The 21,579-nt window shown below is 48.1% G+C and overlaps 1 protein-coding gene across 6 annotated transcripts in view; it reads right to left on the minus strand.

Annotated features, from left to right (window-relative positions):
• TRIO (trio Rho guanine nucleotide exchange factor) overlaps positions 1-21,579 on the minus strand; it is a 309,088-nt gene that overhangs the window by 43,367 nt on the left and 244,142 nt on the right. For all 6 annotated transcript variants that reach the window (XM_077353339.1, XM_077353341.1, XM_077353340.1 and 3 more), the window contains exons 37-44: positions 21,439-21,534; positions 18,671-18,819; positions 14,354-14,420; positions 7,302-7,405; positions 5,325-5,394; positions 3,462-3,551; positions 2,396-2,488; positions 1,560-1,610 (exon numbers count right to left, since the gene is read on the minus strand). In XM_077353339.1, coding sequence (XP_077209454.1) covers positions 1,560-1,610; positions 2,396-2,488; positions 3,462-3,551; positions 5,325-5,394; positions 7,302-7,405; positions 14,354-14,420; positions 18,671-18,819; positions 21,439-21,534 — 720 coding nt within the window. The remainder of the gene's footprint in view (positions 1-1,559; positions 1,611-2,395; positions 2,489-3,461; positions 3,552-5,324; positions 5,395-7,301; positions 7,406-14,353; positions 14,421-18,670; positions 18,820-21,438; positions 21,535-21,579) is intronic.

Consider the following 21,579-nt stretch of genomic DNA (forward strand, 5'->3'; position numbering starts at 1 on the left):
TGAAAGCACGCCAGGTGGCACACTGTTGTCTGCAGCCTCCCCAATGTCATGCTGTCTCCCGTTAAGGTCTGATTTACTCTTTTTCCCGTTTTGTTATTTGACCCTTGGAATTCCTTTGAAGCTTCCAGCTGATCTGTCACCCTTGGAAGTGTGAAGTTTCTCAGCTCCATCTGGATTCATGTTGGGAAGTGCAGACTTGTAGTCGCTGGCTATGTTCTTGGTTAGATCAAAGGGAATACATGGGAACTGTACTTTCCCTGAGGCTTCCTACAAGAGCCACCCCCTAGTCTGATATAAGCCTGTTCCCCCCTCCCTTTGTTCCCTGTCCTTGCCAATTCCTCTGCTCTGTGTAACTCCTGAAGATGTTTGCTCTGCTACTATTTTCCCAATAAAGGCTGCTGCTTTTGGATAAATGGATTTGTTGAATGAGGTGTCAGCAGCTGAGGAGGAGCATGGACCTGATTCATGGCCAAGGTCCCTTCACCTGCTACTACTAAGGGGGTTCCCATGACATCTGATGGAAGGTGTGGTGGTGGTGGGCTCTGGAAGGACTTAAAGTGTACCCAAGGTCAAGAAGCAGGGATGACCTGGACTTCTGCAGCCCTAGTCAGGACTCAGCCCCCAGCAGGGCAATCTAGGAATGAGGTCCTGATCCTCAGAACTGGGCCTTCGGGTGCTCCGGTGAAGCTGGCGTAGCTGTGCCCATCATCTATGTGGAGGGAAAAGTTCAGCCCTTGACGGTCTCAGCAACCGCTTGCAGCTGCCCGTTTGGGGGAGGTCGTGCCGAGCTGCCCCTCTTTCATGAGACCTTCCACAGTGCTCTTGGACCGACAGGGATTTGCCTTGGCTTAGCTTCAGGCCTGACATCAGGCCGCGGAGCCTGCCGGGATAGCAACCTGCTCCCTTCTGCAGGAAAGAGCCCTTTGTTCCTAGAGAGTCTCCAATCCAACTCCACTATTCCATCTGCCTCCCGCTGGTCAGGTACAACGGACCCAAAAAAATGCTTTTTGTTATTTTTGGTTTGGGTCTATTTGAGCCAAAAGAATTTCGGTGTTTCTGAAAAATCATGGATCCCAATATCGGCATAGTATTTGGAGCTGAGATTTTTTAGGGGTCCCGAACTTTTCCGGTGACAAGAGACCCAAGGAGAAAAATGTTTTTAACATTTGAAAAGCCAGCCTGACCCTGGGGGGGGGGGAGGTGGGCTGGGCTGGGCTGGGCTGGGGGGCTGGGCTTCTTCTGCAGTGGGGTTTAAACCCACCCCCCTTGCCAATCCTGGGCTGGCTCCTCTGGCACCTCAGCCCCAGTCGAGTCTGCGCCCCCTGCACCAATCTCGGCATAGCTGAACATGCCCAAATAAAAGGTTTTAAGTATCAGCTTTATTTGGGCTCAGCTATTCCAGTAGTCAATTGGATTCTTCGATCTATATCTTTCAGCTTTGTGCCAAATGCACATCATCCTGTTACAGGAATATCTGGACAAAAATAACTTTAACTCCTGTAATTTCTGTAATTTTGTAGCAATAACTATAAAGCAATTAAAACAATATTTCTAAGTACCTCTAATTCTGCAGTATCAAGGTTCGCCTTTTTGGAGTATTTGAGGAAGTCCTATAAAGTAAAAAGCATGAAAAATGAGTCTCCATTCATAGAGAGAGAAAACTGGACATTTTAGAAATTGGGGATGATCATAAACTGGATGCATGTTTTATTCCATTCTGGGGCTCTGAATAAGAACTGATAATGCTCACGTAGTGGAAGATGTCCCTGAACCCTGCATGTTTTTGTCCACCTCTTGATTGTTCTATAATGGCTGCACATTATTTTTTTCATGCTTTTCAAGTCTGAGGTCCAGAAGCAGGCCTCAGAAACCAGTATCTAAACACCAGGCCTCTTAACATTGTTAAGCTGAGAACGAACGTCCAGCTACCTTCCTGTCTCACATTCTGGTGTAAATTACCTTAAGTGGGCACACAATGGTTCAAAACCAGCAGCTGCAGGGAGATTTTCTAAGAAATACTCCAGCAAATGTACCACAGCTTCTTTTTACTGCATTCCCAACGCTTTACAGCCATATAAGTAGGCTGTTCCAGGCCGACGCAGCCAGAGACGCGTCGGGGGGCGGGGGGAGTGTGGGCACCAGTGCGTCAGCTGGCACACACATGCAGATGTGGAGCTTAGTAGCCCTGAGTTGCATGCCCACTCCCCCCGATTTGGACCCTCATATAGATTCCGGTTTCCGGGTGTTCTCCCCTGCCGTTCAACCCAGGCGAGGGCTCTGCTCCCCCCAGTTCGTCCAGGCTGCCATGCTGGATGCGTGTGCTTCCCTGCCGCCCCCTCCCCTGAGTGCAGCTCTCTTCAGAGGGAGCAGGGCGCATGCGGCTTCGGGGCCTCACCTTCAGGAGCAGCGGGTACTTCATGATCCGCTGCACGGGCTTCATTAGCAAGTCTGTGAGCTGAAGTCGGTGCCCCAAGCGCTGCCTCAGGTCCTAGGAAGCGTCAAATCAAATTGCTGTTAGCGTTTGCTCTTGCGAGAGACGGACCTCTCAGGGGCACCAGCCTGGGACTGCGGAAACCCACCCAGAGGTCTCGTTCCAGGCACTATTTCTGCTCTTGTGCTGCTTCCGACACTCACTTCTCTGCTTCATTTGAAAACAACGTTATTTTTATTTGTGCAAAATAGACATGGTTGCAATCCTGGCTTCTGTACTAAAAGATCAGACTTGTTTCACTCAACGAGGGGTCACTTTTCACCATTCAGAGCAGCCCCTCCTCCCCCGGACGAGAGAACCACAGGGAAGCCAGCTCCGTCTCAGTCCTACTGAGCCCTGCTTCATCTCACTCGCCCAGCGACTTCAGTTGTGGCCTGTGGAGGTTGTTATTTAAATAATGTGTGAAGGGAGAGCACCCGACCACTTCACTCCAGTTTTGCAGAGGAGCTGTTGCCTCTGTGGTGCGGCCTCTCTTCCTGCCTCTGACTGGCAGCCAAACTACCTTGTCCTCAAAATCCCACCGTTTCATCTCGGGACCACCCGCAGCCCTCTTGCCCCCACACCCGAGAGGACCGAAGGTCTGGCTGAGGCCCCTCACCACTGCCTGCCTGCCTGAGGAGCACTCTTGGATGAGGCACTGAGAGCTCTTCCCATTTAATTCCTTCATCTTAGCAGGAAAGAGCAACGAGGGATACAAAACAGGATCACCATGACAACCATGTGCCTTTGCAAACCCCCCCCCCCAAGAATAATAAACCATCTGTTTCTATGCTGTAACTCAACTCTGATTTGAAATATGATACAGACAACAATTTGGCTTCAGAGCTCACAGGAGAGGGAATAATAACCAGTACGCTAATTTAAATCCCACTTGAAGATCCCAAGGAAAACAAGAGATCACATGCAGCGAAGAACAAGGTTGGGAAGGGTCACTCTCCCCAGAAAAGTCATTGTTTTCTTTGGCACATACCTCAAAAAAGGTATCAATGTATTCCGAGACAATATGCTCAGACTTTGGTTTGTTTTGGCAGTAAACTATGTACATGTGCAATCTTCTCTCCTAGGGTGTGGGGAAGAAGAACAAAAAGGGGGGGTCAGAGGCAATTCACACAGCAATTCCACACGGGCCCCCACAGCAGAGCGCATCAAAGAGGAGGCCACTGGGGCGGGGCTGATCTCGACCAGCATTCTCCAGGCGCCCTGCTGGGCATGGCCTTCCCTGAAGCAGGCACCCAGACCAGCTGGGAGGACGGGAGCGGGCAATGGGACGCACGCAGGCCCAGCCAGCAGCGGCTCTGTCCACGGCCACAGCCTCCCCTCTAGCCTGGTGGCTCTTCCCACAGGCAGCTCCGTCAGCCAGACCAAACTGCGTCCAGAGTCTGCATCTATGCGTTTTGTCACCACTGAGTGAGCCGACTGCTCTGCCAAAGGACATTCTGCAGCGATGGTTTGTAATCCCGCCATGTCGCCATTGCAAATTCCGCCTGTCTGCTGAGGAACCCTTGCAGCCCGTCAGGGAGCCAAAAGGAAGGATTTTCAAAAAGGGCTCTAGAATGCAAACTGGCCAAGCTCGCTGGGTGAGGAGGCGACAGTGAAGAAGGCTGGTAGAGGTGGACAGCCTGTCTTCAGGAAGCTTGTCCATCCTGTGCCTGAGCCCTCCAAGGCATTCGCAGTGGGAAGCCACCATGTCCCTGCGGACAGCCTGAGCCAAGCAACCCCTGCAGGATCCCGGGAAGCATCTCCAGCAGAGTGTCAAAAGAAGTCCCCGGAGACGACCACGGAGGACTCTGCCTTGTAGGGAAGGGAACCTGGTCAGGCAGAAGCGACACGCAGCCCAGGGAGATCTCTCAGCCGTTCGGCTCTTTCTCACTAGCCAGCCCTGAGTCCCTGCAGAAGATGCTTGACTCCATGGGCTACAAGAAGCCATACGAGGGCGGCCAGTGAATGACGCCTGCAGGCGGAGGAAGGCACAGTGGGCAGCAGTGGCCATCAGCCCCCGGGTGGCAAGCAAGCTGCTGTGCTTGGGCAGTTTCCGCAAGAGCCAGGCTAGAGGCATCTGCACCACACTTTGCCTAACCAGAACCTGCCTCCTTGGGGAGCAGGGCAAAAGCCAGGTGAGTCAGACCATGAGCAGAAAACCCAGCAACGGCCACAACAGTTCCCCTCCTAAGGTGGAAAAACAAGCCCTGGAAGCCAGGTAGGGACAGAGCTCACCAGAGAGAAGCCAAAGGGCTAGGAACTCTGTCAGTTCTGCCTTAGAATAAATTAGGGAAATTAATTTTGGATAGCCTATTTTGCCCTTTCCCTCCCAGCTCCTGGTCCCAAGACCACTCACACCCCCGCTCCAGGCACCGGATGGTAGTGACCCAGGGAAAGCCCGGTCTGGGCTCAGAGCTTAGCGCAGTGACACAGAGAGGAAGCAGCAGCAGCAGCAGCAGCAGCATTTGGGGCATTTGGGGTTTTGCCAGCCAGGCAGATTCCCAAGCCAGGCTGCCACTTGGCTGCGTCCCAAAGGGCATGGCTGTGGCTCCCGCTACGGCTTCCTGCAGGAAGGAACTTGGGCCCTTCTCCATCCACACCGTCCCCTCACCGCCTTCCCACAGCTAAGTGCTAATTTGACACCAAACATTCAACAGAAAGTAAGTGAGACAAAGTAAATGTCACTAAATACAAATCAATACAGCTATCAATTCCAATCACAGAGTGGAATGGCTGTGTGTGTTTGTGTGTTAAGACAGGTGGATAATTGAAAAGACTGTGTGTATGCTGACAAGTATCCAAATTCAGGTTCAAAACCCTTTCTGGTAATACAGCAGAAGATTTTCATACTTACATGTTTAACAAAAAGTGATCCTAATTTTTCTGGATCCTCAAGGCACTTCTCCAATTCTCCTAAAAAGAAACTAAGGAGAACAAAAACATTTTTGTGGGTTGTCTTAGGCAGCTTCTAGGAAAGCATGGCTTGCTCCTCGACAAACACACACAAGAAGAGCAGCCAAGTTCTGGCTGTAGAAAGGGCTCCTTCCTGTTCCAAAGCAGCCAGGGGGGTCCCACCCCCACATCGCGGAATACCCGAGACCAAGCAGGGCACGCTTCGTCTGACTGACAGACTTCCCAAGCTGAGCATGGTGGGCAGAAGGATTATCTTGAACTAGCAGGTGGGGGAAAAGAGGGGGCTTCAATCTCAATGTGTCGAGTCCCAAGACCTTGCGGTGAGAGAGAAGGAGCAGGCTCGAATCCGCAGCCTGCCGATGAAACAGCCCTGGCAGAGCAGGGCCAGAGGACTCTTCAGGTCTCTTCCAAGCCCAGACTCTACGGGCCCTGCTGCCTCTGCTCCAGAATGCCTGGAGAGGCTGTGAAGACCTCCACACAGAGGAGAGGCTAACAGGAGGCTCCTAACCGTATTTTCTTCACCCCAAAAATTCAGGAGCCAGACTTAATGGTCAGCCTTAAGGGATTTATATTTTAATGACCACACTTCTCATAAGTGCTGCCACTGTTACATTATTCTGTTATATGGTTACAACCACTGTTATTAATTACTGTATGTTTTAGCGAAGACTGTTTCATGTATCGTTGACTAGTTTTAATGTAAACCGCCCTGAGCCTTCGGGGAGGGCGGTATATAAATCTAAATAAATAAATAAATAAATAAATAAATAAATAAATAAATAAATAAATAAAACCTAATCCTAAACTCTTTCCTTTTTAAAAAGCTGTAACAGAAGTGATGTCGTATAGAAATAAATATGGGCTTACCCTTGCTCTTGTCACAGCAAAAGGTGAACCAAGATTGTACTTCTATGGAGAAGTCCCAAGAGGCACTGACAAGAAATGACTGATCAAAACCCCCAGGGGCCACAGGGATGTTTCTGGGCACCTGACACTGGGGGGGACAGCGGAGGCACAAGAGCCAAGGTCCCACCTGCAGGAGCCTTCGGCAGTCCTGGGGAGCATTCTGGGCCCAGCGGCACTCAGTCCGTGAGCGGCAGAGAGAGAACTAAGGGCAGCACTACTGTTGCGCTCCTGATTGGACCCATTCTTGGGCCGCGTTCCAAGGGGAAGACGAGAAGGACCCTGACAAAGTTGTCCAGAGTGCACAATTCAGACACAGGTCGGAGCTAAGTGTCTAAGTGCACAGGCAGACACAGGTCGGAGCTAAGAGGCACAGCTAAGCCCACCTCGGCACCAAACAGGAAGGCCTGACTGATGCACTCTCAGCTAAGCCACCTGTGCCCCTGCCAAAGAACTCTGGCACTCAAGCACTCTTTCAGCAGCAAGTACAGTATTTGCTGGCGTCTAAGACGACTTTCCCCCCCTGAAAAACAGGCCTCCAAGTGTGTGTGTGTGTGGGGGGGTCGTCCTACACGCTGGGTGCACTTCAGTTGGGATAGACAGAGCTGCCCATAGCGGCCCATAGTCCTGTAATGTAATGTAACAAACTCTGTATTTTGAGTGGAAATGTTGGGGGCTCGTCTTATACGCCCAGTCGTCTTATATGCTGGCAAAGACGGTATATAGAACAGCTGGATTCCTAGTTGTAGGATCCAAACAAAAATCCTAAGTGTGTGTGTGTGTGTGGGGGGGGGGGGGGACTTTGGCCAAGTCATCACAGTGGAACGGCAGAGAGAGGTCCGCCCATGACCGGCTCGTTCTCTTTCTGACTCGGAATTCCAGTAATGCTCCAGAGGACCTTTCCTTTTCTGAGCCAACTGGATTAGAGTGCTACCCTTGACCTTTCTTACAGTGTTTTACTGCTAAAGTTCAAGATATTAAAAATGGAAGATATAATGTTAAAGTAAAAACATACTCCCTGTGCCAGTCATATATCTGATGTATGTTGCCAAATACGATTTTGTCTTTCCCTTTCATGTCATCAGGAACACCGTCTTCCTTCATGAGGGTCATGTAACCCTGGAATAAGAGGAGAATGGGCACGGGTTCACCTTTATGGTACTTTAAATATTCTTATACATCATGCAACCTCAATGTGCTTGCTTATAGCAGTACCGAACTCATAAGAACCTCGGAAGAGCCCTCCTGCATCAGACCAGTCAGTGTCTATTCAGTCCAGCACCCTGTCTCACCCTGGGGCCAACCAACTCCTCTTGAGGGCCAAGAATGGGGAGAGAGGCCCAGGCCTTCCCTTGACATTGCCTCCTGGCTCTGGGATTCAGAGGACTGGTGAATGTGAAGGTTCCCCTCAATGACCATGGCTAGGAGCTACTGGCTTCCTTAACCTCCATCAACCGATTGAAAACCTTTTGAAAGCTGTTTATTCCTGTGGTCATGACGACATCCTTTGAAGGTGAATTCCTTTTGTCCATCTTAAACATCAGCTTCATTGGATGCCCTCAAGTTCTAGTGTCATGGGAGAGGGAGGAAAAGTTGTCCACCCTATTTCATAGAAACATAGAATCCAAGAGTTGGAAGGGACCATACAGGCCATCTAGTCCAACCCCCTGCTCAACGCAGGATGAGCCCTAAGCATCCTAAAGCATCCAAGAAAAGTGTGTATCCAGCCTTTGCTTGAAGACTGCCAGTGAGGGGGAGTTCACCACCTCCTTAGGCAGCCTATTCCACTGCTGAACTACTCTGACTGTAAATTTTTTTTCCTGATATCTAGCCTATATCGTTGTACTTGAAGTTTAAACCCATTACTGCGTGTCCTCTCCTCTGCAGCCAACAGAAACAGCATCCTGCCCTCCTCCAAGTGACAACCTTTCAAATACTTAAAGAGGGCTATCATGTCCCCTCTCAAGGTCCTTTTCTCCAGGCTGAACATTCCCAAGTCCCTCAACCTATCTTCATAGGGCTTGGTCCCTTGGCCCCAGATCATCTTCGTCGCTCTCCTCTGTACCCTTTCAATTTTATTTACGTCCTTCTTGAAGTGAGGCCTCCAGAACTGCACACAGTACTCCAGGTGTGGTCTGACCAGTGCCGTATACAATGGGACTATGACATCTTGTGATTTTGATGTGATGCCCCTGTTGATACAGCCAAAAACGGCATTCGCCTTTTTTACTGCTGCATCACACTGCCTGCTCATGTTTAGTTTACAATCCACAAGTACCCCAAGGTCTCGTTCACACACAGTGTTACCTAGAAGCGTATCCCCCATCCAGTAGGCATGCTTTTCATTTTTCTGACCCAGATGCAGAACTTTACACTTATCTTTATTAAATTGCATCATGTTTCTTATTTGCCCATTTTTCCATTGTGTTCAGATCTCGTTGAACTCTGTCTCTATCTTCCGGAGTATTTGCCAGTCCTCCCAATTTGGTGTCATCTGCAAACTTGATGAGTAGTCCCTCCACCCCCTCATCTAGATCATTAATAAATATGTTAAAAAGTACCGGGCCAAGCACTGAGCCCTGAGGTACCCCGCTACTCACCTCTCTCCAGTCTGATGAAACACCATTGACAACAACTCTTTGAGTGCGGTTCTCTAACCAATGCCCTATCCACCTGATTATCTGAAAATCCAGATTGCAGTCCTTCAACTTATCCATCAGAACATTCACGGGGAACCTTGTCAAGAGCTTTACTAAAATCCAAGTAAATGACATCAACCGAATTTCCACGATCCAGCAAACCTGATACTTGGTCAAAAAAGGAAACCAGGTTGGTCTGGCAAGACCTGTTGGAGACAAATCCATGCTGACTTCCATGGATCACCAAATTGTCCTCCAGATGTTTGCAGATCGCTCCCTTTAATATCTGCTCCATTATCTTCCCCACAACAGAGGTCAGACTCACTGGTCTGTAGTTTCCGGGGTCATCCTTCCTCCCTTTTTTGAAGATCGGAATAACGTTTGCTCTCTTCCAGTCCTCCGGGACATCTCCAGTCCTTAAAGAGGTCCCGAAGATGATGGACAAGGGCTGTGCAAGTTCTCTGGAAAGTTCTTTGAGCACTCTCGGGTGCATTTCATCCGGCCCAGGGGATTTGAACTCATCCAGTGCAGCTAAATGCCTCTCGACAACCTCTCTATCCATGTTAACCTGCCACCCAGACACTATCCTTTGGATACTGCCATCTCTAGATGTGCCTAAACCCTTTGACCTGTGGGAAAAAAACAGATGTAAAATAGGCCCTAAGCCTTTCTGCTTTCTCTGCATCTTCCGTTAGAGTTTGTTCATCTGCACCCAACAGTGGGTGCACAACAGCCCATGAGCCTCTTGTGGCGCAGAGTGGTAAGGCAGCTGTCTGAAAGCTTTGCCCATGAGGCTGGGAGTTCAATCCCAGCAGCCGGCTCAACGTTGACTCAGCCTTCCATCCTTCCGAGGTCGGTAAAATGAGTACCCAGCTTGCTGCTGGGGGGTAAACGGTAATGACTGGGGAAGGCACTGGCAAACCACCCCGTATTGAGTCTGCCATGAAAACGCTAGAGGGCGTCACCCCAAGGGTCAGACATGACTCGGTGCTTGCACGGGGATACCTTTACCTTTACCCAACAGTGGGCCTATTGCCTCCTTTACTTTACGTTTGCTCCTCACATAACTGAAAAATCTTTTCTTGTTACAATGGGCTTCCCTGGCCAATCTTAGCTCACTCTCAGCTTTGGCCTTTCTGATGATTGATCTACAGTGCCTAGTAACCTGTAGGTACTCTTCTTTAGAGCTCTGTCCTTCCCTCCATTTCCTGATCATTTTCCTTTTCTTTCTTAGTTCCTCTTTTAGTTCTCTGTTCATCCAAATAGGCTTCTTAGAGCTCCTGCAGTGTTTTCGTCTTTCTGGGATAGTTATTGATTGAGCATGCAATAGCTCTTGTTTGAGAAGCGCCCACCCTTCACATGCTCCCTTCCCTTCCAGCATTCTCGTCCATGGTATGACACTCATCATGTCTCTGAGTTTATTAAAGTTTGCCCTACGAAAATCCAAATCCGAGTCTGGCTACAAGCTTCCTTGGCTCCCCATCTCAAAAGGAATTCTATGAGGATATGGTCACTTCCCCCTAGGGTCCCCACCTCCTTCACCTCATCCACCAACTCTTGCCTGTTGGTCAGTATTAAGTCCAGTATGGCTGAACCTCTTGTGGGTTCATCTACCATTTGATAAATGAAATGGTCAGCCAGGCAGGTCAGAAACTTGCATGACTGAGGACGCTTTGCAGAGTTTGTTTCCCAGAACACATCTGGGAAATTGAAGTCACCCATGATGACAAGGTCCTGCTGTTTGGATATTTTCTCAAGCTGCTCACAAAGTGCAGCATCCACATCCTCTCGTTGGTCAGGTGGTCAGTAGCAGACACCAACCACCACACTGTTTGTTTTCCCCTCGCTTATTTTCACCCAGATGCTTTCCACTGTAGATATGCTCTCCTCCACTAGAATTTCCTGACAGGTAAGCCCTTTCCTCACATACAGTGCCACTCCTCCACCTCTTCGATCTATTCTGTTTTTTCTGAACAGTTCATATCCATCCACCATTACATTCCAGTCATGAGAATCATTCCACCAAGTTTCTGTGATGCCTACTAGATCATACCTTTCCATCAGCATGAGAAGTTCCAGCTCTTCCTTCTTATTGCCCATGCTTCGGGCGTTAGTATAAAGACATATGAATCCTTTTACTTTTGGGTCCCTATGAGCTGGCCTTGCCGGTTGGGCTGCCCCCGATCGGTCTCCTTCCTTACACTCCCTATGTTGATCGTCTCCTTCCCCTTGTGGCTTCAGTTTAAAGCTCTCCTGATGAATCTCCCCAAGTTCCTGCCAAACACATTCTTCCCCAGCTTCGATAAGTGCAGTCCATCAGGTGCTAGTAGGCCTTCCTCAAGAAAGCCTATCCCATGGTCCCAGAAACCAAATCTCTTCTGCCAGCACCAACTATGTAGCCACTGATTCACCTCCATTATCTTCCTCTCCCGATGCATTCCTCTTCCCTTGACAGGCAAGATTGAAGAGAATACCACTTGTGCCCCCATTTGCTTGAGCTTCCTCCCCAGATTTTGAAAGTCTTTTTTAATAGGAGCAATGGTATTCAGGGACATGTCATTCGTTCCCACATGGATCATCACAAATGGGTAGCGATCCATAGATTTGAGGAGTTTGGGCAGCCGTTCTGAAACGTCTTTAATTTTCGCCCCTGGCAAGCAACACACCTCTCAGGTTAGGGGGTCCGGCCCAGCCACATGGCAATCCATTCCTCTTAGCAGGGAGTCTCCAATTACCAGTACTCTCCTTTTTTTTTTCTTCTCAACTCCATTTCCTTCTATCCCCGTGGCCTCTTCCCTTTGTCTTGGACTTTGTTTCGGGACCTCTTCCCTTGTTGACCCTTGCACCTCCTCTGCAAGGGCCTGAAATCTATTCTGGAGCTCCAAAGGCCCCAAGAACCGTTGCGCTCTACGCTGTTGAGTCTTTTTCCGAACTGTCTGCAGAGGCTCCATAGTGAGGTCAATCTCCTTATCCTCTTCAGGACTGGTTGTATCCTCTTTATTCCGAGTTGCACGGCTGTGGTCTATTAACTCCTCCCCTTCCTTACGTTGGGTCAGAGTAATAATTCTGTTTTCTAGTCCCCTAATCCTTTCCTCCAAAAGTCTTACCAGCTTACACTTGGGGCAGCTGTAGTCCATCTTGTCTTCTGGGAGGAAGGCAATCATGTCACACTCACTACAGATGATGGGATGAGTGTCCTGGAGGTCCATTGTAAGTTCTAGGCAGTGCAAGTACTAGGGAAATATAATCTACTGATTCTAATTGCTCGGCCAAGAACCCCAGGCTAAGAGCCACAGGCCAAGAGCCCTTTGTCTCTCGCGCCTCTGGCGAGGAGCAGCCCTTTTTAATCCTCCCAGCAATCACCTCGCCCAGGCAGCACAATAGCCTCATCTGGTCAGCAGCAACACTCCCCAGTAGCTCTCTCCACGTGCTCTCAGTTGCCTGATGATTTAGCCCTCTCTTTCCTAACCTGGAAAGTTCCACACGCTTCACGCTTTACCTCTCCCAATAAACCATGACTATCTGGGAATCATTTAACAGCACGAGTGCTTCACTAAAAAGTAGTAGTTTAAGTGCTCGTTTAGTTATTCCGAGACTTGTAATTTAAAGAGCCAACTTTGAACACAGCAAAGCTGCAAGAGACTAAAGTGACTTGCACTCTGATTCCTGCAGAACCTCACACTGCGAGGCTAGAAACAGCTACCCTGAATGGCTAGGGATGGGGATCAGGGGGCCATCTATGCGATATTGTTTTCTGGAAAACTGACTGACAACTTTCACAGATTTTCACAGGACTGTTCTAAGCCAGATGCCATTTGTTGCTGGCCTGATTTAGAATAAAGTGATGCAGGGAGGGGGGCTTCCTAAAGTGGATTTCCTTCAGTTAACGACCCGTCTCTGAAGCACTGTGGTCCTTTTAAGCAGCACTGCTCCCCACATCCCACCACCCCTTTTTTGCCGGCCATCTTCCTCAGAGGTTTTTAAAAACGTTCTGTGTTGAGCTCGACTGTGCTACACCATCCATGGAGTCAAGGCATCTCAAGGGCGAAAAAGGGCAAGGGGGGGAAGCAGCACTGTGGGAAGCACCATGGACATTTCAAACCGAGATTCCACACTGCCACAACGGGGCAGGAGACAGAAGAAGGCTGTTTCCCTCCAAAGCAGCTCAGCCACGCTGTGCTAACCTGGGTGAGTCTGTATGAAAAGGTAAATAAATTCCGCTAGCAGTCGGTTACCAAAAGGGGTCTGTCTGAAATGACAGAACAAATCCATCAGTAACCAGTTACTAAAATGGAATACAAAGGTAGCTTGAAAATGGTCCACAGTTTATCCTATGTTAGTTTCATGTTAGCATATTTTAGGGTGCTGCCCTTACGACCAGACCACATCCTATTGTGAGCGTGCCACCCAATGATATGCTGGGCCTCTGAATGGCCCTCTCCACTGAGACCCAACTGGAGGGCAGCCACGCTCTGCCCTGGGCCTCTGATGCCCCTCAGGAGGAGGGTCCTCGCCCACTGAGGATCTTTCAGACTCCACGTGGCCTCCCTGACGCTGGAGAGTGCCGCGGAAGGCTGGCTTCACACCCTCCCTGCCACTCTTCCCAGCGAGGGACTGCGGGGAAGGCTCCCCGCCACCCGCAAGAAGGCACCCGCAGCCTCTCCCTTCCCTCCATGATGGCCCAGGGCTCTCCCTGCCCCACTCTCGCCGGCCATCCTCACTGCCGAGGCTCAGCGTGGAAGCCCCCCCCTCCCCCCCCAGCACACAGGAATACCTCCTCTCACGCTCGGCCAGCAGCCCTGAGGCTCTCACCAGCCCCCGACAGCCAAGAGAGCGGTGGGGTAGGGGGCTCCACCAGCCTGTTTTCTCACCTCCCCCGGGCCCAGTTTTAAAATGGGCTTCTCAGCTAGCTTAGGTAGGAATGCCAGCAGCACCCAATAAACCACAGTACTGTCCTTCTGAAGAACACGGGGCTCTGATCTCAACCAACAGCGTATTACAATGCAGAGTCGATGCAGAGGTTCCTCTGGGGACAGCTAAAGGAGCAGTTTGCAGTACTGATCTCCTCTAGAAAAGAAAAGGGAGTTGTGTCCAGGCTTCAGAGTTCACGTGCCCTGCATGCCGTAAGTGCTGAAACCAACTGCTAGCAAAGGAGACCCTATTTGGACTGACGGCTATCACCTTACCCGCTCTGGACCCTCCTACACCTGTTTACACGTTGCCTGGTGATTAGAAACCTCAGCCAAACCAAGGAGACCCATTCAAGAGAAGGGAACGATAGAGGACTTAGGACAGACTTCCCTGTGCAATATTGGTGAGGCTATGCAGAGAGGACTGGGTTGGTGTGCTGCTTCAGGTTCAAAGATTTAAGCTGCTCTGAGCAACAGAAAAGGATCAACACTCCCAAGAGAAGAAGCCGGAAGCATACCTCCACCACAGAGCCAAGGTCTCTCACATAATCTCGCTCGGTCTCCACCAATTCCTGTAGAACATAGCTGCAAAGCAAACAAGATTTAGGGATAAGTTTAGTTAAAGGTAACACTACATCTGCAAACAGAAATTAGGGGCTGTAAATTTTAACTGATTAACCAACTGAAGCCAATGAGGGCCAGTTTTAACAAGCCAAGGCCATGATTGTTTGGGAGGGCAGGGAGAATGCCAAATCTATTTAGCTATGACACAATAGGGAATATTTTTGCGTATTAATTAGAAGTTCTCAGGGTGCCTCACTACATCTATAACAAAGCATTTGTAATATAAAAATAAAACGGGAATGGAGTGGTAGGAGGAGTTGGGACTCATTTCCTAACTGCTAATCAGATAGGCTGTCCCATCTCTAATTGGCCGTCTGTCCAACAAATGAGCCTCTTGTGGCGCAGAGTGGTAAGGCAGCAGATATGCAATCTGAAACTCTGCCCATGAGGTTGGGAGTTCGATCCCAGCAGCCGGCTCAAGGTTGACTCAGCCTTCCATCCTTCCGAGGTCGGTAAAATGAGTACCCAGCTTGCTGGGGGGTAAACGGTAATGACTGGGGAAGGCACTGGCAAACCACCCTGTATTGAGTCTGCCATGAAAACGCTGGAGGGCGTCACCCCAAGGGTCAGACATGACCCGGTGCGTGCACAGGGGATACCTTTACCTTTTACCAACAAATGACCAATCAAGTAGGATGTCCCACCCTTGGCCACATCCCTCTTCAAATTCTTCCATTTGAAAGAAGTGCCAGGCTGCGGTAAGCTAGGCAGCCTGCGGGAGCTGGGAGGGAGGGGGGAGGATCTAGGACTGCAGGCCTGGGGGGGGGGGAAGGTGGGAGGGACAGCTCACCCCCCACCCCAAGCAGCCCTGGCTGTGGCCTCACAGAGGGGCTTAGAGGGGGGGGGGGAGCCAGTCCCTGCCTTAGAGGGGCAGCTGGGGGGGGGGAGCCAGTCCCTGCCAGCACTCCCGCCACCCCAAGCCACGGCCTTACCAGGCCCCAGGAGGGCTGCCCATGGTGGGGGTGGGAGTCCCAACCACTGTTCCCCCACCCCGAAAAGACCCACCATGGCCTATCCAGGTGGGAAGGCTGGCTTTTTTGCCAGTTCAAATATAAACCAAAAGTGGTTTGACTAATCGGGTGATAGTCTTTCCTTTGAGAGTGACCCGTGGCAGATTCCTTGCCTGGTTGTGATGCTCCTGATACCCTTCCTATCATTATTCTGGTTTTTCCTGTCTTCTCTGGTCAGTGTACCTTAATTCAGGATTATATGATTAAGTTTGAACTGCAGGACTGAACTGCAAATTATCAAAGAAGAAAAGTTGGTCCTTATATGCCACTTTTGTCTACCAGAGGAGTCTCAAAGCAGCTTACAATCACCTTCTCTTCCTCTCCCCAAAACTGAGAGAATCTTGATATTACTGCTCAGTCAGAACAGTTCCATCAGGGCTGTGACAAGCCCAAGGTCACCCAGCTGGCTGCTCTTAAGCGTGACACAAAGCTGTACTTAGTGAGAAGGCTCATGTTCCGCTGTCTAAAGCTGCCAATATACTCTATTCAATGTTAAGATTTAATACTCTCTTTTTGCTAAAATCATAAATTGTGCATAGATGTTATTGCGTATATTTTCTTTGAGTATCTATTTGAGTTGTGTTCATTTGTATGTATTTGAGGTTTTTATGCTATTAATGATAATCTGTATCTGTATCTAACTAGCTACATAGTAATGATGTAGTTGAAATCAAGACCTCTCCTCATCCAGCTTGGCTTTAGAAGTACTTTAAATGGGTTTAATTTCTGGCACTCTTGCCCCCCCCCCCTTGTTCTCATCTGAACTGCTTGTGTGAGCAATTTGGCAGAAGCTTATTTTGAGAGGGGGGGCTGAGAAAGAAATGGCAAGGGTAATCAAAATCTATGCTATCCTTTCTCATCAAATTGTTATCTGACTGATTTAACATTACAAAATACACACTTGATAATAAAAGCACAGTATACAGTTGTGGAACTTGACATATCAATAAGCAGTAAGAAGGCCTAAGTCTTCAAAACAAAATCATGCCCATCTTCAAAGATACGCAGAGCTGTGAAGCACAGAGCTCCACAACAGGCATCTCAATCCTTTCAAATCAGCCTCCAGGAGCACCTTTAAGGCCAACCGAGATTGATTCAAGGTGGGAGCTTTCGAGTGCAAGCCCTCTTGGTCCGCCTAAGAACTGACCATCATAACAGGAGGAATATATGAGCAAAAGTTAATCCTGTTCCATTAGTAAACTGTGTCACGGCATCCAAACACATGATAACTCCCTGCCAAACCAGCCAGCCAGTCAGACCCCTCGAAACCATTTGTAGTTCACAAAGACATATATCAGAAATGAGACTGCCCAAGCCAGCACTCCCGCCACCCCAAGCAGCCCAGGCCACGGCCTTACCAGGCCCCAGGAGGGCTGCCCATGGCTCCTTTGCCATCTCAGAGGTAGGAAAGGCAGGCACATTTTGCAACGGACAATATATATATATATATCTGACAGTTATAAAATGGCCAGAAGTGTATCTTGGAACACTTGGATAGCATCCTATCTCATCATTAATAACTATTTATATTTTTAATTTTTATTTATATACCACCACTCTCAAATGTCTCACGGCAGTTTACACAATTCATAACTATGGGCCAGACTACTCCCTGTGAGAACCAGGTTGGTTCTATCAAATGGTTGTGGTCTTAATGTGTATTTTTCCACCATCCCCCTACCTCATCCTGTGTATGGTTACCACTATGGGGCTTTGATGTGCAAATTGCCCAGCCTGGGGAACTGCTCTTGTCTTGTAAATCATGCTGGCACTCATTGAAGCATCGGTCTGTAAAAGCTGTGGAGTCTCCAGTTCTCTCATGAAGAGCCTGGGCAGGGTCTAATAGCTGATTGGAATATTGTGTTGTTTTCATCTGCATGCCATGTCATTCAGTTTGCTATGGCTAGATGCTTAGGTGACTGATTCTAGGTAATTTATTGTCCTTCCCTGCCCCCTACATTCTCACCTCCTCCTTTGGGTTCTGTTCTTGGGTTTCATGGAGAGCTCCCAGCAGCCTGGATTGTTTTGCCTTTGAAGCTTCCCTTGTTAACTGGATCCCATGAGGGGGGTTGGCCAAACGGGTTATATACTGTGTAACTGCACTGAAATTTCAGTACTGACAATGTTTATGTTTGAGTTATCTTGCTTGCTCTAGAATAAAATCTGTCTCTTGCATCCAGTCAGACTGTGTTTTCTTGGCAATGTAGGAGCCTGAAACACCCATGTACAGTATAAACAAGTCCTTGAAAACGCATAGTTTATGAGTTGGATCCAGTCTGCATTTCTCATGAGTCTTGTACAATTATCTTTCTTACAAGGCTCTTGTCCCACCCTGGTTTTGTCCAGGCAGGTCACAGAATCACCAGCAGGATGTCTTGGGTAGTCAAACAAGACCCCTCTATGTATTTTCACTGGAGGAAAAGATGGCTGGTTTCAATCCCATGCATGCGTTATACACAAAATAATTGAATACCTGACAAAAAATTGCCTTACATAAAACTTTTCATTTTATATATTTTGAGTGAATACAAGCTTGTCATGAAAAGCACTTGACATTCCAAAGGAATATTTCACAGGGGGCTATTTTATTTATTCCTCTCTCAAATTTCCAGTTTTCCCATCTTTGGAAAAAGATGGAAAATAACCATTTTCCTCCCTGAATCCTTCCAGTCCCCCTCTTGGACTTTGATATCTCTGCTACGATGAAAGAGATTGGGACTAACTATGCAAAATGCCAAACAGGTAAGTTTTTTTTAAAAAAACCAAACAAATCCAATTTACGAGTAAACCTAGAAGAAGCAATATTTCTCCTATTAAAAGTTATGACAGGTATAAAAAGTTAAATAAATATATGCATATGTAATTATAGAATTTGTGGCCTAGATTTTTTAGCTACCATTTGATGACCACTTAAGTGTCCTAGGTATCTCATAAAATAAGTTATGTTCTTCGGACTCTCAATTTCCTTGTTTTTTTCTTTTTCTTTTTAAAGCACAGCAATAACAAGAAAACAGCGCAATTTATCAATCAACTAAATATTATGGTTGGGACCAATTTTGAGTCAGACTCCCCAGAGAGCTGAGGATAAACCCATTTTTTTACTGCACATTTACATGAGAAAGTAGATTTTACAACCCAAATGCAGAGGACAGGCATCCCTAAGCAGAAGGGAAATGAAAGAAGTTGGCAGGCAGGCCTTACTGTCGCCGTTTTAAGGAGCTCGACTTCCGTTCTTCCATCTCATCGATGGGCGACGAGGAGGAGAGGAGAGAGTTGTCTGAAGGGTTGAATGATGGACTGCTGCTATCACCTTGGTCGACCATCAGGGAACTTGGACGATCCTCCAGAGCCTAAGAGCAAAGTCAAAGTGATTAAAGATCCAACCGATCTTATAAATTCTGAACAAAGAAGAGCTTTCACTCTTCTCAGTTATAAGGCTCTCCCTTCCGCTTTTATGGAAGGAAAGTTCAAAGGGCTACTGTTAGCAAAAAGGGAGGAAGGATGACCCCGGAAACTACAGACCAGTGAGTCTGACCTCTGTTGTGGGGAAGATAATGGAGCAGATATTAAAGGGAGCGATCTGCAAATATCTGGAGGACAATTTGGTGATCCAAGGAAGTCAGCATGGATTTGTCTCCAACAGGTCCTGCCAGACCAACCTGGTTTCCTTTTTTGACCAAGTAACAGGTTTGCTGGATCGGGGAAATTCGGTTGATGTCATTTACTTGGATTTTAGTAAAGCTTTTGACAAGGTTCCCCATGATGTTCTGATGGATAAATTGAAGGACTGCAATCTGGATTTTCAGATAGTCAGGTGGATAGGGAATTGGTTAGAGAACCGCACTCAAAGAGTTGTTGTCAATGGTGTTTCATCAGACTGGAGAGAGGTGAGTAGCGGGGTACCTAAGGGCTCGGTGCTCGGCCCGGTACTTTTAACATATTTATTAATGATCTAGATCTAGATGAGGGGGTGGAGGGACTACTCATCAAGTTTGCAGATGACACCAAATGGGGAGGACTGGCAAATACTCCGGAAGATAGAGACAGAGTTCAACGAGATCTGAACACAATGGAAAAATGGGCAAATGAGAACAAGATGCAATTTAATAAAGATAAGTGTAAAGTTCTGCATCTGGGTCAGAAAAATGAAAAGCATGCCTACTGGATGGGGGATACGCTTCTAGGTAACACTGTGTGTGAACGAGACCTTGGGGTACTTGTGGATTGTAAACTAAACATGAGCAGGCAGTGTGATGCAGCGGTAAAAAAAGCGAATGCCATTTTGGGCTGTATCAACAGGGGTATCACATCAAAATCACAAGATGTCATAGTCCCATTGTATACGGCACTGGTCAGACCACACCTGGAGTACTGTGTGCAGTTCTGGAGGCCTCACTTTAAGAAGGACGTAGATAAAATTGAAAGGGTACAGAGGAGAGCGACAAAGATGATCTGGGGCCAAGGGACCAAGCCCCATGAAGATAGGTTGAGGGACTTGGGAATGTTCAGCCTGGAGAAAAGGAGGTTGAGAGGGGACATGATAGCCCTCTAAGTATTTGGTTGTTATTTGGAGGAGGGCAGGATGCTGTTCCCATTGGCTGCAGAGGAAAGGACATGCAGTAATGGGTTTAAATTAAATTAAATTATAGGCTAGATATCAGGAAAAAATGTTCACAGTCAGAGTAGTTCAGCAGTGGAATAGGCTGCCTAAGGAGGTGGTGAGCTCCCCCTCACTGGCAGTCTTCAAGCAAAGGTTGGATACACACTTTTCTTGGATGCTTTAGGATGCTTAGGGCTGATTCTGCGTTGAGCAGGGGGTTGGACTAGATGGCCTGTATGGCCCCTTCCAACTCTATGATTGTAAGCACACATGTGTATCTGTAATGAAGGTCAAATAGAGACAACTGAACATGCCCTATTTGAGTGCAGACTCTATCATCACCTATGCACAGATTACCTAGCCTCAGTGCTAACAGAAAGCCCCAGAGGTCTGAGGAGACAACGTCTTAAGCTAATATTGTCGGACACAAACAAAGATCTAACAAAAACTATTGCTAAATATGCTTGGGTAGTTACAAAAATAAGGCAGAGCTGGACCAACCCTACACACTGATACTTTTAAACTGCATCCATATACAATTGTTTTTATCTTTTAGTTTTTATCCATTCCTAATTGATTTTATGAGCCTCTTGTGGCGCAGAGTGGTAAGGCAGCGATATGCTGTCTGGAGCTGTCTGCCCATGAGGTTGGGAGTTCAATCCCAGCAGCCGGCTCAAGGTTGACTCAGCCTTCCATCCTTCCGAGGTCGGTAAAATGAGTACCCAGCTTGCCGGGGAGTAAACGGTAATGACTGGGGAAGGCACTGGCAAACCACCCCGTATTGAATCTGCCATGAAAACGCTAGAGGGCGTCACCACAAGGGTCAGACATGACTCGGTGCTTGCACAGGGGATACCTTTACCTTTACCTTTAATTGATTTTATATCTGTAAGTCTATGCTTTTTACTGGATGGTCTATGACGATAAATAAAATTGATTGATTGAACTTGATTAAAGGAATGGGCTTTTTTTGTATTTTTGCCGGCTCCTTTTAACATGCACAGTTCACAAGGTTAGTAAGAGTTGGCCAACATCTCCAGAATAGTCCAGTCAGCATACAATTTAATAATAGGCATTTAACCTATATTAAGAACATGATGATGGGCATTTAAAACTTTTAATCTCAAGCAAAACTCCGGAAAATTTAAATTCTCACGACTGCATCCAAGATTTAAAAGCCACTCTGTTGTACCCCTTTGCTGGCACATACAGGTGTTAGAAATCTTCCCTCCAGTATTAAAAAGTCCACTTGTTGAGGCTCATTCATACAATGGGAAGAGAAATCTTTGTGTGCTCCTGGTGGGCTCCCCGCGCGACGGAAGGCAAGGGCTGCGTTGGACGGACTCCCTCCGCACCCCGCTCGGCTCACCATCTTGCTCTTCACAAGCTCCTCGATCGCACTGACAAGTTCTGCTGCGCTGGGCGTTTCGGAGCTGGTGGGCCGCACCAGGAGTCGCGAAGAGGTCTGTTCAAGGACAAGGAGAAAAGAAGCCACGGCCTGAAGGGGGCT

The sequence above is a fragment of the Paroedura picta genome, chromosome 9, assembly GCF_049243985.1.
Source record: "Paroedura picta isolate Pp20150507F chromosome 9, Ppicta_v3.0, whole genome shotgun sequence".
Lineage (NCBI taxonomy): Eukaryota > Metazoa > Chordata > Lepidosauria > Squamata > Gekkonidae > Paroedura > Paroedura picta.